General features: G+C 44.1%; 1 protein-coding gene across 1 annotated transcript in view; it reads left to right on the top strand.

The window, feature by feature from the left end:
• The window catches only part of TIAM2 (TIAM Rac1 associated GEF 2), a 235,250-nt gene that overhangs the window by 112,498 nt on the left and 107,649 nt on the right, over nucleotides 1-15,103 (top strand). Inside the window, exons 3-4 of the mRNA XM_022559909.2 lie at nucleotides 10,409-10,519; nucleotides 11,694-12,881. Coding sequence (XP_022415617.2) covers nucleotides 11,700-12,881 — 1,182 coding nt within the window. The 5' untranslated portion in view covers nucleotides 10,409-10,519; nucleotides 11,694-11,699. The remainder of the gene's footprint in view (nucleotides 1-10,408; nucleotides 10,520-11,693; nucleotides 12,882-15,103) is intronic.

Consider the following 15,103-nt stretch of genomic DNA (forward strand, 5'->3'; position numbering starts at 1 on the left):
GGCTTCGATCAGGCTACAAGCCGAATGGAAGGAAAATAGTACACATTTATGAGGGTGAGGAAAGCCCCTGTTTAAATGTGGGGAAAAATGTGTGCTTTAAGCCTGTTCATTTTTTAACTTAAATGGAACAGTATATAATGAAGAAATACTTTGCTAAGAATAACCTGGTACAATGACCACGGTATATAATGAAGAAATACTTTGCTAAGAATAACCTGGTACAATGACCATGGTATATAAGGAAGAAATATTTTGCTAAGAATAACCTGGTACAGTGACCACGGTATATAACGAAGAAGTACTTTGCTAAGAATAACCTGATACAGTGACCACGGTATATAACGAAGAAGTAGTTTGCTAAGAATAACCTGGTACAGTGACCACGGTATATAACGAAGAAGTAGTTTGCTAAGAATAACCTGGTACAGTGACCACGGTATATAACGAAGAAGTACTTTGCTAAGAGTAACCTGGTACGGTGACCACGGTATATAACGAAGAAGTACTTTGCTAAGAGTAACCTGGTACGGTGACCACGGTATATAACGAAGAAGTACTTTGCTAAGAGTAACCTGGTACGGTGACCACGGTATATAACGAAGAAGTACTTTGCTAAGAGTAACCTGGTACGGTGACCACGGTATATAACGAAGAAGTACTTTGCTAAGAGTAACCTGGTACGGTGACCACGGTATATAACGAAGAAGTACTTTGCTAAGAGTAACCTGGTACGGTGACCACGGTATATAAGGAAGAAGTACTTTGCTAAGAGTAACCTGGTACGGTGACCACGGTATATAAGGAAGAAGTACTTTGCTAAGAGTAACCTGGTACGGTGACCACGGTATATAAGGAAGAAGTACTTTGCTAAGAGTAACCTGGTACATTGACCACGGTATATAACGAAGAAGTACTTTGCTAAGAGTAACCTGGTACAGTGACCACGGTATATAACGAAGAAGTACTTTGCTAAGAGTAACCTGGTACAGTGACCACGGTATATAAGAATAAACTGGTACGGTGACCACGGTATATAAGAGTAACCTGGTACAGTGACCACGGTATATAAGAGTAACCTGGTACAGTGACCACGGTATATAATGAAGAAGTACTTTGCTAAGAGTAACCTGGCACGGTGACCACGGTATATAAGAGTAACCTGGTACGGTGACCACGGTATATAAGAATAACCTGGTACGGTGACCACGGTATATAAGAGTAACCTGGTACGGTGACCACGGTATATAAGAGTAACCTGGTACGGTGACCACGGTATATAAGAGTAACCTGGTACGGTGACCACGGTATATAAGAGTAACCTGGTACAGTGACCACGGTATATAATGAAGAAGTACTTTGCTAAGAGTAACCTGGTACAGTGACCACGGTATATAAGAGTAACCTGGTACGGTGACCACGGTATATAATGAAGAAGTACTTTGCTAAGAGTAACCTGGTACAGTGACCACGGTATATAACGAAGAAGTACTTTGCTAAGAGTAACCTGGTACAGTGACCACGGTATATAACGAAGAAGTACTTTGCTAAGAGTAACCTGGTACAGTGACCACGGTATATAACGAAGAAGTACTTTGCTAAGAGTAACCTGGTACAGTGACCACGGTATATAACGAAGAAGTACTTTGCTAAGAGTAACCTGGTACAGTGACCACGGTATATAACGAAGAAGTACTTTGCTAAGAGTAACCTGGTACAGTGACCACGGTATATAACGAAGAAGTACTTTGCTAAGAGTAACCTGGTACAGTGACCACGGTATATAACGAAGAAGTACTTTGCTAAGAGTAACCTGGTACAGTGACCACGGTATATAACGAAGAAGTACTTTGCTAAGAGTAACCTGGTACAGTGACCACGGTATATAACGAAGAAGTACTTTGCTAAGAGTAACCTGGTACAGTGACCACGGTATATAACGAAGAAGTACTTTGCTAAGAGTAACCTGGTACAGTGACCACGGTATATAACGAAGAAGTACTTTGCTAAGAGTAACCTGGTACAGTGACCACGGTATATAACGAAGAAGTACTTTGCTAAGAGTAACCTGGTACAGTGACCACGGTATATAAGGAAGAAGTACTTTGCTAAGAGTAACCTGGTACAGTGACCACGGTATATAATGAAGAAGTACTTTGCTAAGAATAACCTGGTACGGTGACCACGGTATATAAGAATAACCTGGTACGGTGACCACGGTATTTTTTGTTCACAGAACACGACTGAGGTTTAGGAGTGCGATGCCTGCTTCTGATTTACTGAAGCACGTGCCTTACGGACAGGTCTCCGAGCCAGTGAGAAGCCATGTGGTTATAGCCTGGCATTCCGATGCATGGTCTTCTGTTTTCATCTTGGTGTGAAGCTTGGGAGGTGCCTACCCATGTCTGAACTCGCTTGTTGTGGAATGGCTCATGTTTCTAAAAGTTAAAAAAGAGAGGTTATTTAAAAGTCATGCAAACCATTTTGAATCCCAGGTTACAAAAGAGGGTTATTTAAAAGTCATGCTGACCATTTTGAATCTTGTGCATCTTTGGTTCCAGCCGTCACCAAAGCAGTATAAGGTCTGTAGAGACCAGGCTGTTAGCCAAATTGTGGATGAGACTTGAAGTACACTTGGGAGAAAATGCAGAGTGGGACTCAACATTTGATATATATATATATATTTAAGGTCAGCGATTTTTTTTTAAATAAATTTATTTTTATTTAATTAATTAATTTTTGCCTGTGTTGGGTCTTTGTTGCTGTGCGCGGGCTTTCTCTAGTTGCGGCGAGCCGGGGCTACTCTTCATTGCGGTGCGCAGGCTTCTCATTGCGGTGGCTTCTCTTGTTGCGGAGCATGGGCTCTAAGCACACGAGCTTCAGTAGTTGTGGCACGTGGGCTCGGTAGCTGTGGCTCTTGAGTGCAGGCTCAGTAGTTGTGGCGCACGGGCTTAGTTGCTCTGCGGCTTGTGGGTCTTCCCGGACCAGGGCTTGAACCTGTGTTCCCTGCATTGGCAGGCGGATTCTTAACCACTGTGCCACCAGGGAAGTCCCAACATCTGATACTTAAAAAAAAAAAAAAAAAAAAAAAAATTCCATGCTACTGTGTTAGAAAGAGCAGGGATGAAAATGTATGAGATGCATTTTGATAATTTTTGAAAGAAAACTAAAAAAGTTTTATCTTTACATGGATGGTTTTATTTTAGACTATGTTAGTTCTGTAATTTTTATTGAAAAGTTGATTTTTTAAAAACCCCTGAAATATTTTCAGTTTCTGTGATGGCTCAGAGGTAGCTGGGCCTCTCAACTCACTGGCATTCCAGAAACATACCAGTAATATTTGTGGGACTGTTGGTCTCACCATGTCTCTCATAAACTCAATGCTGTTAAAGTTGTTGTAAACTCGCTTATTGATTCTGCAAATGTTTCCTGTTAATCATTGCTCCCCCTTCCTACACAAGCTGATAAGGCCCTCTGGGGAAGGGATCAGATCATATATCACTCTTGTTTCTCTCCAGTGCCCAGCACACAGGTGGATGTATAGGCGGGTCTGCGGAAATTCAAGTTGAGTTGGTGAGTGGAACTCTTATTTCACATCAGTTCCCAAGTTTCTGCGAACACTAAGGACATTTTCTTCTTTTGCCAACGCTGCCTCCCACGCTGGGCTTCGAGCTACTGATTACTGTGGACTCCTTCCCAGATGGTGTCCCAGAGTGTCCCTAGGAGACGGCTCATGTGTGGTGCTCCTGGGGACAGTGGGGAGGGCGTGAAGGTGATGGGCAGGGACAGGCAAGGTCTCCCCCAGCCTCCTCTCCCTCATCCCTCCTTCCCGTCTTACCTCTTCCTCCTCGTCTCTCTCAACGTTATCCCTGACACTTGTGCTCAGCCCCTGCTGCCCTTGTCACCTTTCCTGAGCAAGCTGGGGGCTTTCTCTGCTTAGTTCACTTGTTGATTCAGTCACATACGGATTCAGCAAGGGGTCCTGGAGCGCCCGTGTCTTTGGATGTGCCATTTTCTATTCCTTGGAATGTCCTTTTCTTTCTCCATCTAGCAGAATCTCACACATCCTCAAGACTCAGTTCTTTGGCTGACTTCTTTATGGGGTCATTTTTAACTTTCATAGGAAGGGTCTGAATGTCCAAGGAAAGTTCCTCTTAATCTGTAGCCTGCAGAAGGGTGGGGACGTCACATGTGGTGCCCAGAACTGCACATCAATAACGGAGAGTCCTTTTCTCTCTCGCTCTTCTTCTCTCTAGCTGAAGTGTTTGCCTTGGGTGATGATTTTTTGGATGTTTCAAGACTCTCTAGACTTGGGTTGTCCTTGGGTCTTATTAGAATGGATGTGCCATTCTGATGAAACTGCTACTTGCGGTTTTATAAGTCATTGTTTTCAAGTTCTTTTTTCAGACCATTACTCAAGGAGATACAATTTTACTTCACCACGCAGTATACAGGCAAACATACAAGCACACAAAAAAATCTAATGTCATAGAACAATTTTTACCATTATTGGGGTACAATTCTCTATTTTCTATTTTATTATAGTCTCTGCTCCATTCCTATTCTGTTCCTTTGAAAATACTGGTATTAAATCATTAAATGAATTTCATGAGCCAACAATGCATCATGAACCCTTGGACAAACACTTCTGTAAGCAATGCTGCAGATGTTAAAGTTTTTTTTTTTTTATGAAAACAGGTGTGAGTGCTGAGACCCTGCTTGTGAGAAATTGGCTTACTAAGGTGATGTGCTATGCAGAAAGCTGGGCTATTGTCTCTGTGGAATTTATTGCTTTTCCCCTGCTGAATACCAGCCGTGTTTGTCGACTGAGGTCCTGTTAGGCATCCCTTGCTGCAGATTGGTTTGTCTTTTCATCTGTTAATATGCATTTGGAAGGAATCCTGCTGAATTGAAATAGACCCAGTGGGGCTCCACAATGGATACTTAGCTTTTGACGCCTTTAGCAGCAGCCCGCTTTCTGCCCACTTTATTTATAAGGGTTACGCTCCCTCAGCACTATTCCTATGGAGACCAGATGTTCCTTTCTCCTGCCTCTTCATACAAATTGGGTTCAAGTTTTCTTATGATTAGAAATGAGCTCCTTCGAGTCCGGGTATCCGTGCATTTGGAGTGCGCTTCCTTGAGGCAAGATGGGAGAAGCAGCTTCAGGCTGTATTTACAGAGTTTGTTAGTAAGTTTGGGTCCTTGACAGAGTTTGAATGCTTTGGTTTTAGATTTTTCGGCATATTTGTTCTTATATTTTAGTGTTTTTACTGAGACAGGCAGTAACATTTTAAGGCAGGTTTTCTCAGCCTCAACACTAATGACGTATGGAGTCAAGTAATTATTTATTGTGGGGACTGTCCTGTGCGTTGTAAGATCTTTAGCATCTCTGAACTCTACCTGCTCGATGCCAGTGCCCCAGCGTGACAACCAAAAATGTTTCTAGATATTGCCAAATGTCCCCTGGGGACCAACATCGCTGTGGCTGAGATTCGCCAGCTGTTCAGTGAACACTTAGGTTACACTTCTACACTATCTAGCGTGTAATAATACAAGTACGTGATTTGTGTCATTGTTTCTGTTGACGTTTGACACATGTGTGGCAAGTTAGATAGTTTTATATGCTGTAACTATTGGGGAATTGATCAAAATCAGTGCTAACAATGGAACTTGGAAAGTTCCAAATTTATATAATAAACATATGTAATAATTAATGTACGGATTAACAGTTAATAAAATGAAACAGCAGACTGTTATAAGACCTGATATCATCGTACACCAAGTTAAATTTATCACTAAAAATTAATAATAGTACTGTATATTTGTGTTTCGCAGTTTTTTAGGTGGTTTCACATATATTTCCACACTTGATTCCCTATCCATGAAGTAGGTAGGACAGATATTTTTATCCTCAAGTTGCAAATGGGGAAAAAGAGATTCAGAAAGCATAAGTAGTTCGACCCAAAACTCACATGTTATTTAAGAGCTGGAAGCAGGTCTTAAACCCAAGTTCTGTGACACAAACCAGACAAGGATTCTGAGATTTGTCTCCTTAATGAGTGAAGCTCCCCTCAGCCTCCCACCCCTCAGTAAAGGGAACCAAGTAGATATTGTTATGATTAATGGTTAGTCCTTTTCTTATCTTTTTTCCAGCTCTTATCACTCTCTGAAATGTTTGTCTTGTCCAGAGATGAGGCTCCTCTTTCAGTATAAAAATCTTTCTAAAATTACGTGAGAAGCCTTGTTGGTATCTTGTTGAGCTCCCCTTAACTGCCTCGCCAAGGCGTAAGTCTGGCTTTTGTTCCGTGTCCCCACGCCTCCGTTCTGCTTGCCATCACCAGTCAGCCCCCAGCCCTCCGCACAGCCCCATCTGGCCTGCTCGGGTTGTCTCTGATTTCCCTGTGGTTGCTCCATCTGGGCAGCCGGCACAGGCGGAGACCAAGCAGAGTTGGAGGATTTTAGTTTCCTTTGCTCTGAACTCTATATTATGTGGAAGCAGAGAATTTGCCAGTCTGACACATCAGTTCAAGGCCAAGCTCCAGGCAAGTGAAGAAAAGGTAAATCTTGAATTTCCTCCTAAAAGTTTCCTGCTGTGAGGTTCAGTAGGTCACAGTGGCTGCTGGGATTCTGATGACGTATTTGTGGAATTCCTCCACATTGCTGGACATTTCTGGGGTGGTAATTGATTGCAATTTTAAAAAGTTTAAATTAGGAGTTTGGGATTAACATATACACAGTACTATATATAAAATAGATAACAAGGACCTACTGTATAGCACAGGGAACTATACTCAATATTTTGTAATAAAGAATAAGGGAAAAGAATCTGAAAAAGAATGTATATGTGAGATATATATACATATAAATACATATATATATAACTGAATCATATGTATATGAATCACTTCGCTGTACACCTGAAACTAACACAACATTGTAAATCAACTATACTTGAATTTAAAAAAAAAAAAGGAAAAAAACTTCCATTCTTGTTTGTGATTTTAGCTTAAAAAGCTACATAGCACATTCATTAGATTGGAAGGGAATGTAGAAAACAAAAGACAAGGGTTGTTTTTAGGTTCAGGAGATGGTGATCAATTTTTTAAAATTCCAATATTTTATTATAATTATTCACTAAATAAAAAATAATTGTAAAAAAAGTATATACACAGCATAGAATACTTGTGAAGTCCACCCGGTCTTAGCACCCTTTCATTTATTCCTGAGTAACGCACGTACATTTTCTCTGGGTCAACTGTGGGCCTTGTTGTACATTAGTGTGCCTGGTATGTATTACTGGAGGTTAGTGTACCAGTGTGCATGCTTTTTTCTATTGGGGGCTTTTAGCTATTTCTTTTCTTTTTAAAAAATTTCACAGGAAATCTGTCATTTTGATATTGTCAGCCTGCTTTCTATCAATAAACATTTTTTTTTAACTTGAATACCATAAAATTCCCTTAGTAAAAGTTCAGAGAGTCAGGCTTGCAGAAAACCTGACCTGTTTATTCTCTTGCTTTCAGACAAAAAAATCATAGCTGAAGTATGACAGATAAATAGCAGTTCAATTTGCCAAACTCCTCAGGGACAGATCTAAAGTTTCCCTCAGAGATTACCCTTCTCTGTCAATAAATTCCTCATAAATATTAGATAAATTCTTCTTGCTACAGTTTAAGGCTGTTTTCCTTCTGTGGGATTGATTGACTAGGGATGTTGAACAGCTGGTCAGCATCATCCACGTGTCACATTGCATGTTGTGTCTGCCTTTTGGCTTTTCTCCAGGCAGTACTGTGTTAATTATTGAGACATCGCCCCATGGATTAATACATCAGTCTTTCAGCCAGATCCTGTTGGGATGATTCCTGCTCTTAGTTTGTGCCCAGATCAACCTTCTAACAGGTGAAATTGCTTTCATTCAGTTCAACAGGTGTTTATTAAATGCTTCTGTGAGCCCCAAAGTTGCAGGCCTTAATGGACAGCACCTCAGAAAGGACAGGGTTCAGGGCTATGTATTTTAAAATAGGACATGAAATTTAAAATTAAGCTATTTAACTTCACAAGGAGTAAGACAAGTTGAGGTTACAATCTGCTGCTGGGGAATAAACTTACAACCCTGAGCCATTCTGCACCTTTGAACCCCTGTCTTTGTGTGTCCTTGAGCGGCTGACCCAGCGGGACCCTCTCTCAGCGGCAGCTTTATGCCGCTGGGTTGGGGGCCTTAAGCCAGTGCTGTGTGCTCGTCTTTGGGCACGTGATCTGGGATCAGAAGGGCCTGACAAAGAGCCGCCCAGGAGACTTTCACCTGTGGGTCATCACTAGACCTTGGTCTTGATGAAAGTACACAAACACAAAGGCTCACGCCCATCAGCTTATTGTGTGAGGTCTCAGACCCGGCAGCTGGGAGCTTCTCTGGCCACTTTTAGTTCCTGTGTTAAAAGAGTGTAGCTGAGAAAAGACAGACAACTCAGGTTTTGAAGTTTCAAAAGGTGGGGTTCTTGTGTTCTAGCTCCCATGTCAGGGGTATCACGGGGGCCACTTTTTAGTGGCAGCTCAACCAGTGGCTCTTCTGCCTTTTAGATGTTTGGGAGAGGTGCCCACGGGAAGGTGTGGTCAGTAATGTGGTAGGTACCATTTCAGACCTTGTTAGTTAGATGCTGGCCTCAGTCTTTATAAAGGCTGTTAGATCTCCTGATGCCTAAGTGGGAAATCTTTGACGTTAAAAAATGTTTTTTTCAATTTAAAATGTGTGTGTGTGGATCGTCCCAGATAGACTTGTGTCTTTGGCCTCACTGGACATACTTAGTTCCCATGCTAGTGCTTCATGAACTTTAAAAGTCACCATCGAACCCTCCAAAGAAGCTATACAAGTGGCTAATAAACCATGAAAAAATGCTCAACATCACTAATCATTAGGGAAATGCAAATCAAAACCACAGTAAGATATCATCTCATTACTGTAGGATGGCCACTATATAAAACAAATAGAAAATCACAAGTATTGGTGAAGATGTAAAGAAATTAGGAGTCTGTGAACTGTTGGTGGGAATGTAAAATGGTGCCGCTGCTATGGGAAACAGTATGGTGGCTCCTTGAAAAATGAAAACTAGAATTACCATATGATCCAGCAATTCCATTTCTGGGTATATACCCAAAGGAAGTAAAAGCAGAGTATTGAAGAGTTATTTGTATACCTATGTTCACAGCAGCATTATTCACAGTGGCCAAGAGGTAGAAAGCAGTCTCTAAGTATCCATTTACAGATGAATGGATAAACGAATTGTGTACACATACAATGGAATATTACTCAGCCTTAAAAAGGGAGGAAATTCTGATGCATGCTGCAACACAGATGAGCCTGGAAGACATTATGCTAAGTGAAATATGCCAGTCACAAACAACAAATCCTGTATGATTCCACTTCCATAATGTGCCTGGAGCTATCAGATTCATAGACAGAAAATAGAATGGTTGTTACAAGGGGCTGGGGGGAGGGGGCAGAGGGGGAGGTGGGGAGCTGTTTAATGTAGGAGATTTAGTTTTGCAAGATGAAAAGCATTCTGGAGACAGACTGCGTAACGATGTGAACGTGCTTCGCATTACTGTCTGTACACTTGAAATTGGTTCAGATGGTAAATGTTACATGTGTTGTACCACAATTACAAATAAAAATTTTAAGAGGAAAAAAGTCACTAGTGGCCCCTCACTGCTCTGCTCGCTCTGTCTGTGGCAGAAATAAAGGCTTTGTGTCCAGCAATGAGCACAGCCAGATGGCAGCACCCCAAGCCCCCCTCCTCTTTCCCTCAAAGGTGGGCTTCCTGCCTCTAGCCTTGTGCAGTGAGACCCAAGCAGGTGCTGGAGAAAACCTTTTCATCTCATCGACCGACCGGGTCTGCCTCTGTGACATGCATTATTTTAGACAAGGGATGTTTCCCTGTGACTCTGCATTTTGGGTTTTGCTTTTGCTGCTTCATCAAATGGGGAACAGGGACCCGTTCTCGCCATACCAGGACGGTGCTTCTGTGAGTTGTTTTCCTAGCGGTGGTGACAGATGAGCCATGACTCAGGGCAGCACTTTCACCTGCTCTCCCCTGAAACAAAGGCGTACATTTGAATGCAGACTGTGTGCAGTGAAAGGCCTTTGCAAGGTTGGGGGTGGGGGAGGGGTGGGGGGAGGGGGGAGGGGGAGGGGTGGGGGGAGGGGTGGGGGGGAGGGGGGGTGGGGGAGGGGTTGGTCCTGGCTTCCTTCACATCTTCCAAACAACCCCGATGGATCAGGCTGCTCACAGACATTCCATTTATTATTTTGACAGGGATTCTGGGCACCTGTTGTTTCTTCAGGTAACTTACGTGAAACCTTCGTTTAATGGGTGTTAAATGCTTGACAGACTTTACTCCTGTTTCTGCTTTTCAGGATCATTTCATGGACTCACTCCTCTCACTTGCTAACCATGCTGCCTTGCTCCCAGGACCCTGTCAAGTCGACTGACCATTAATCTCCCTCAGCGCACAGACCAGACTGCAGGTAAATCCTGCTCATAGGAGCTGCGGTTCATGTCTAGTTGCATGACTGTGATTTAGGGGATTAGTAGAGGTTTAATTATTTGTTCCCATTATTTGCGTTTTAAACTGTGTTTGATAATTGTCACCAAAGAAACGTCAGCCCTTTTGAATTTTGTGGCTGTACATTCTTAGGTACAAAAGAATTAAAATGAAAAGCCTACTACATATATTTGGAGACATGAGTGGAAGCATCACCTCCAATTTGCCTCAAACAGTGATATACTGGTTAAAATAAAAAACTGAGGGTGGGGTGCGGGGGGGGGAGGTTTGGATCAAGTTTCACCTTGGATTTGGCTTAACTAATAGACTCCTTAAGCAAATTGGGGTTTTAAAGGGAATTGAAAGAATCTAACAGTTTTTTTTTTTTAATACCCACATTCTAACAAGTCAGCTTCAGACTTTTTTCTGTCATCAGGTCCTAAAGTGAGAACCCTTAAAGTCTTTAGAAAAGCTGTAGAGATGGTTCATTAAAATATTTTTCTGTCCCAAATGAGAACTTGTATTTTCCTGCCCTTTTTTCCATCTCAGTTTAGTTTTTGAGAACTTCTAGGCCTTATCCTTTTTGATATCCTACTCTGTGTGGTACATGAAAGCTCCAACATAGTATGGTACCCAGAGTCATGTTATTACAAATGTGGTCATTTTTCAGCAGTAATCACTTATATTGGGGTATGGTATGAATTCTTCCAGTAGCTTATGTATAATGAAAATATATCTGTGTGGTCACTGAAAAATCATTATATTGGAGTGACAGAGTAAAGATATTTTCCCCTCGTTTTTCTCTTCAAGAATCATTGGTTCAAAACCTCCCAATACCAAGCCCATAGGAGGTCTCTTGTCTTAAGCTGATTCCTATGCCTGTTCAGTTTCTGAATTAACATCAGACAAGAGATTGTGCGCTTGAAATCACCAGCACAGGAGCGGGCAGTACTGTTTATCTGGCTGATGACCTGCATTTTAGGAGGAGAACCAATTCCGTACGTCACTCTTGTCCCTACGTCTCTTGAGTTGTGTCTGGTTCAGAACGAAGTTGCTTGGTTCCTTTGTCATGTGAAGGACGTATTTTGAGAAAGTTCTGTCACGGTGGAAGGTGATTTAGGTCGTGAGTCTTACCAATGCTACTGTCCTTAATTTAGGTTAAAATGGGGAACTCCGAGAGTCAGTACATCCTTCAAGGATCTAAAAATCATAGCAACGCTATTACTGGTGCTAAGCAAAAGCCTTGCTCCCTGAAAATCCGTGGCCTTCATGCAAAGGATGACAAGGCATTGCACGGATGGGGTCACGGGAGCAACGGAGCTGGGTACAAGTCCAGGTCGCTGGCCCGAAGCTGCCTTTCTCACTTCAAGAGCAATCAGCCTTATGCATCCCGACCGGGTGGCCCCTCGTGTAAAGTCTCCAAAGGCAGTGCCTACTCCAAGCACAGGACAAATGCCTCGGGATCGGATTTCCAGGGCAACGATGCTGCTTTCTCCCCCGAGAACGGCTTCCACTACGTCGGGCACCCAACGGCGGATAACCACGCGGCCTCGAGGGACTGCAATGGGCACCTTCTCAACTGCTACGGCAGGGACGAGAGCGTCGCGTCCACCCCTCCCGGCGAGGACCGCAAGAGCCCCAGGGTGCTTATCAAGACACTGGGCAAGCTGGACGGGTGCCTGCGGGTGGAATTCCACAGCGGCGGCCAGCACAGCGCCGCGTCCCCGGGGGCCTCGGGCGGCCCCGTGCAGCTCCTGCGCTACTCGGCCGGCGCCCCGCCCAGCCCGCGCGCCTCCCCCGCCGCCGCCGCCGCCGCCGCCACCGTCGCCACCGTCGCGCGCCCGCGCTCCAGCAAGGGCAGCTCGCTCAGCTCCGAGTCTTCTTGGTACGACTCGCCCTGGGGCCCGGCCGGCGAGGTCAGCGAGGCCGAGGGCTCCTTCGCGGCGCCCGGCACACCGGAGCCCGAGCCCGAGCCCGGCCTCCACGCCGGCTTCCCGCCCAGGGATGCTCCAAAGCCTTTCAGCCAAAGCGCCTCCCTCTCGTCCCTCCGGGAACCCTACCCGGACGCCGCCCTGGGGAGCCTGGCCCCCGCGGCCCTGCGGCTCTCCGACGACTACATGGGCACGCGCGCCAGCCTCAGCGCCCGCGTCTCCTTCGCCTCCGACATAGACGTGCCGGCCCGCGTGGAGCGCGGGGAGCCCGGGCAGTTCGCCTCCTTCACCCTTCCCTGCCGCAAGTCCAGGGCCCTGAGCGAGGAGCCCTCCAAGAAGGACACCCTGAAAGCCAGGATGCGCCGCATCAGCGACTGGACGGGAAGCCTCTCCAGAAAGAAAAGAAGACTCCAGGTGAGTCAGGCTTGGAGCGCCAGGAAAGATGCTCTTCTGTTTTCTATCTGCAAAATGGGGAAGTTAGCAGAAGCTACTGCAGAGCGTGTCCTGAGGCTTGAATGAACTCGTGAGAGTGAAGAGTTTAGCCTAAGCCATGGCACATCTTGTTTGCAGGTGTATGTGCGTGTGTGTTTTCTTTCTTTCCTTTTGCTTCAGATGTGCATTTTCACTCTTAACCCTCGACTTCAGTCTCCCAGATTCTGTCCAGTCTCGTCTCCTGGACTCCGGTATGAACCCCACAGGCCGCATCCCAAGACGTGGCCAAACGGTTCTTAGAAAAGACAGTGTTGGAGAGACTTCCCCAATGAATTGGTTATCTGAGTATTTTGCTAGAGCTCATTGTTAAAGCCTAAAGAGAAAGGAGAAGAGAGAGCTCGTTGTCATTTTTGGATGAGTAGCCTTGCTGAGCTCGATATTACTTTGGAGAAATTAAAATTCCTGTTGTTCAGTTGGTACATCGGGAAAAAAAATGTGGGTGATCTATCTATATGTATAATCTCACCACCGCCTCATGGGGCAGCTAACAGTTTTGAAAACATCTTGACCTAAGTACGTGGAATAGCAAACGTATGATGATGTTGAGAAAATAAGAATCATGATGGTGACAGCAACCCTTTTAATGGGCATATAAAGTTTGAATGGGGGAAACAAAATGACTTCGACATCAGGAAGGAAAGTAATAGTTTGCCTTCTTAGGTAACGGGATTTCTAGGTTTTCAGTTGCTTGCTCTTCGTTTGTTTTTACTTTTAATCATTTATAGAAGGGAGAAAGTGTTTTGTTTTTTTAACTCAATATAAGTCAGATTGTTAAAGGAAATTTGAGTGACCAGTTTGTCTCTAGTAGAATTGCATTTAAACCATCCTAGATAGATATATACTTATAAAGTTGCACAGAGCTTTAGGGATAGAAAATAACTTCCTTGAGCAGATTGTTTCAGATCTATGATATTTACCATTAGTTATTTCCTTCTTACGTATAAGGTGCGTGCCCCCTGCCCCCAGATTGTACTTTGTGCCCTTTTCTCCTCCTCTACACAGAGACGAAGAATAGATGACTGTTGTCCTATTACAGAACTCTTCATACCCCTGAATATAGTCATTTGCTCCCTCCTTACTTGTTACTTCCTCATGCTAAACTGCTAAGTGCTGTAGTAGAGATTTCTTTGACCTTCTTTTCTCAGCTGCCATTTCCCAAACAACAGACAGCAGTCAAGCGTAATTGGAGAGAGAACTCCTACTTTCTGGGGAGCTGCAGTCCCACACAGACAGCTTTCCCGTCTTTTTGATGCAAGTGTTGTGTTGTCGACTAGTGTTCAGCTCTTGTCTGCTGTGGCCCTTAAGCCTGTTCCTCCACATCTCTTATTTGCATGTTTTTCATCTGTGCTTGTGGCCTGGCTTACACCCGGCTCTGCTGTGTCTCATTCCGTTTCCATTCAGGTCCAAAGTAGACCCTTTGCCACTGTGAATTGACCACATTCTGCCCCATGCAGGACCTCGCTGCCCAGCCACCCTGGGAAGTGAACCTCCTTCAAGTCTGTATCATCCAAAGATTTAACTGGATGATCTGTAAGCCTGTGAAGTTTAAGAACAGACTGGTTACAATCAAAGAATCTGAATTTGAAAGCTAGAAAGGACTCCCTCTCATTTTAAAATGAAGAAACTAATATTCAAGGAGTTTGAAGACACATGGCTCATTAGGGGAGAAGCCAGGGCCAAAGCCACTTCTGCTAAAGCTCAAAGGTGTGCGTTTTCCACCTAGCCACATGGCCAGGGTACTGTTGATAGCCACTAGTAATTACTTTGGGGTTACTGAATGTTAAGATAATAAACTATCTTGTATTTTTGAAAAGTGGCATAGGAAGGCAGCTTTTGAGTTTTGCTTGTGTCAAACTTTGATAATTTATAAGGTGAGCAAAATGTACTTTTTTGGTAAGTATGCCACTTCCGTTGGCTATGCCTTTGCTTTTTTGTTCTTTTTTTTTGTTTGGCTGCACCGTGCAGCTTCTGGGATCTCAGTTCCCTGACTAGGGATTGAACCCGAGTCACCAGGCCACCAGGGAACTCTGGCCTTTGTTGTTTTTTTTGTTTTTTTTTTTTTTTGCGGTACGCGGCCCTCTCACTGTTGTGGCCTCTCCCGTTGCGGAGCACAGGCCCCGGATGCGCAGGCTCAGCGGCCATGG

Source organism: Delphinapterus leucas, chromosome 12, assembly GCF_059928025.1.
Source record: "Delphinapterus leucas isolate spDelLeu-1000000601 "Yukka" chromosome 12, BTC_Dleu_Yukka2, whole genome shotgun sequence".
Classification (NCBI taxonomy): Eukaryota; Metazoa; Chordata; class Mammalia; order Artiodactyla; family Monodontidae; genus Delphinapterus; species Delphinapterus leucas.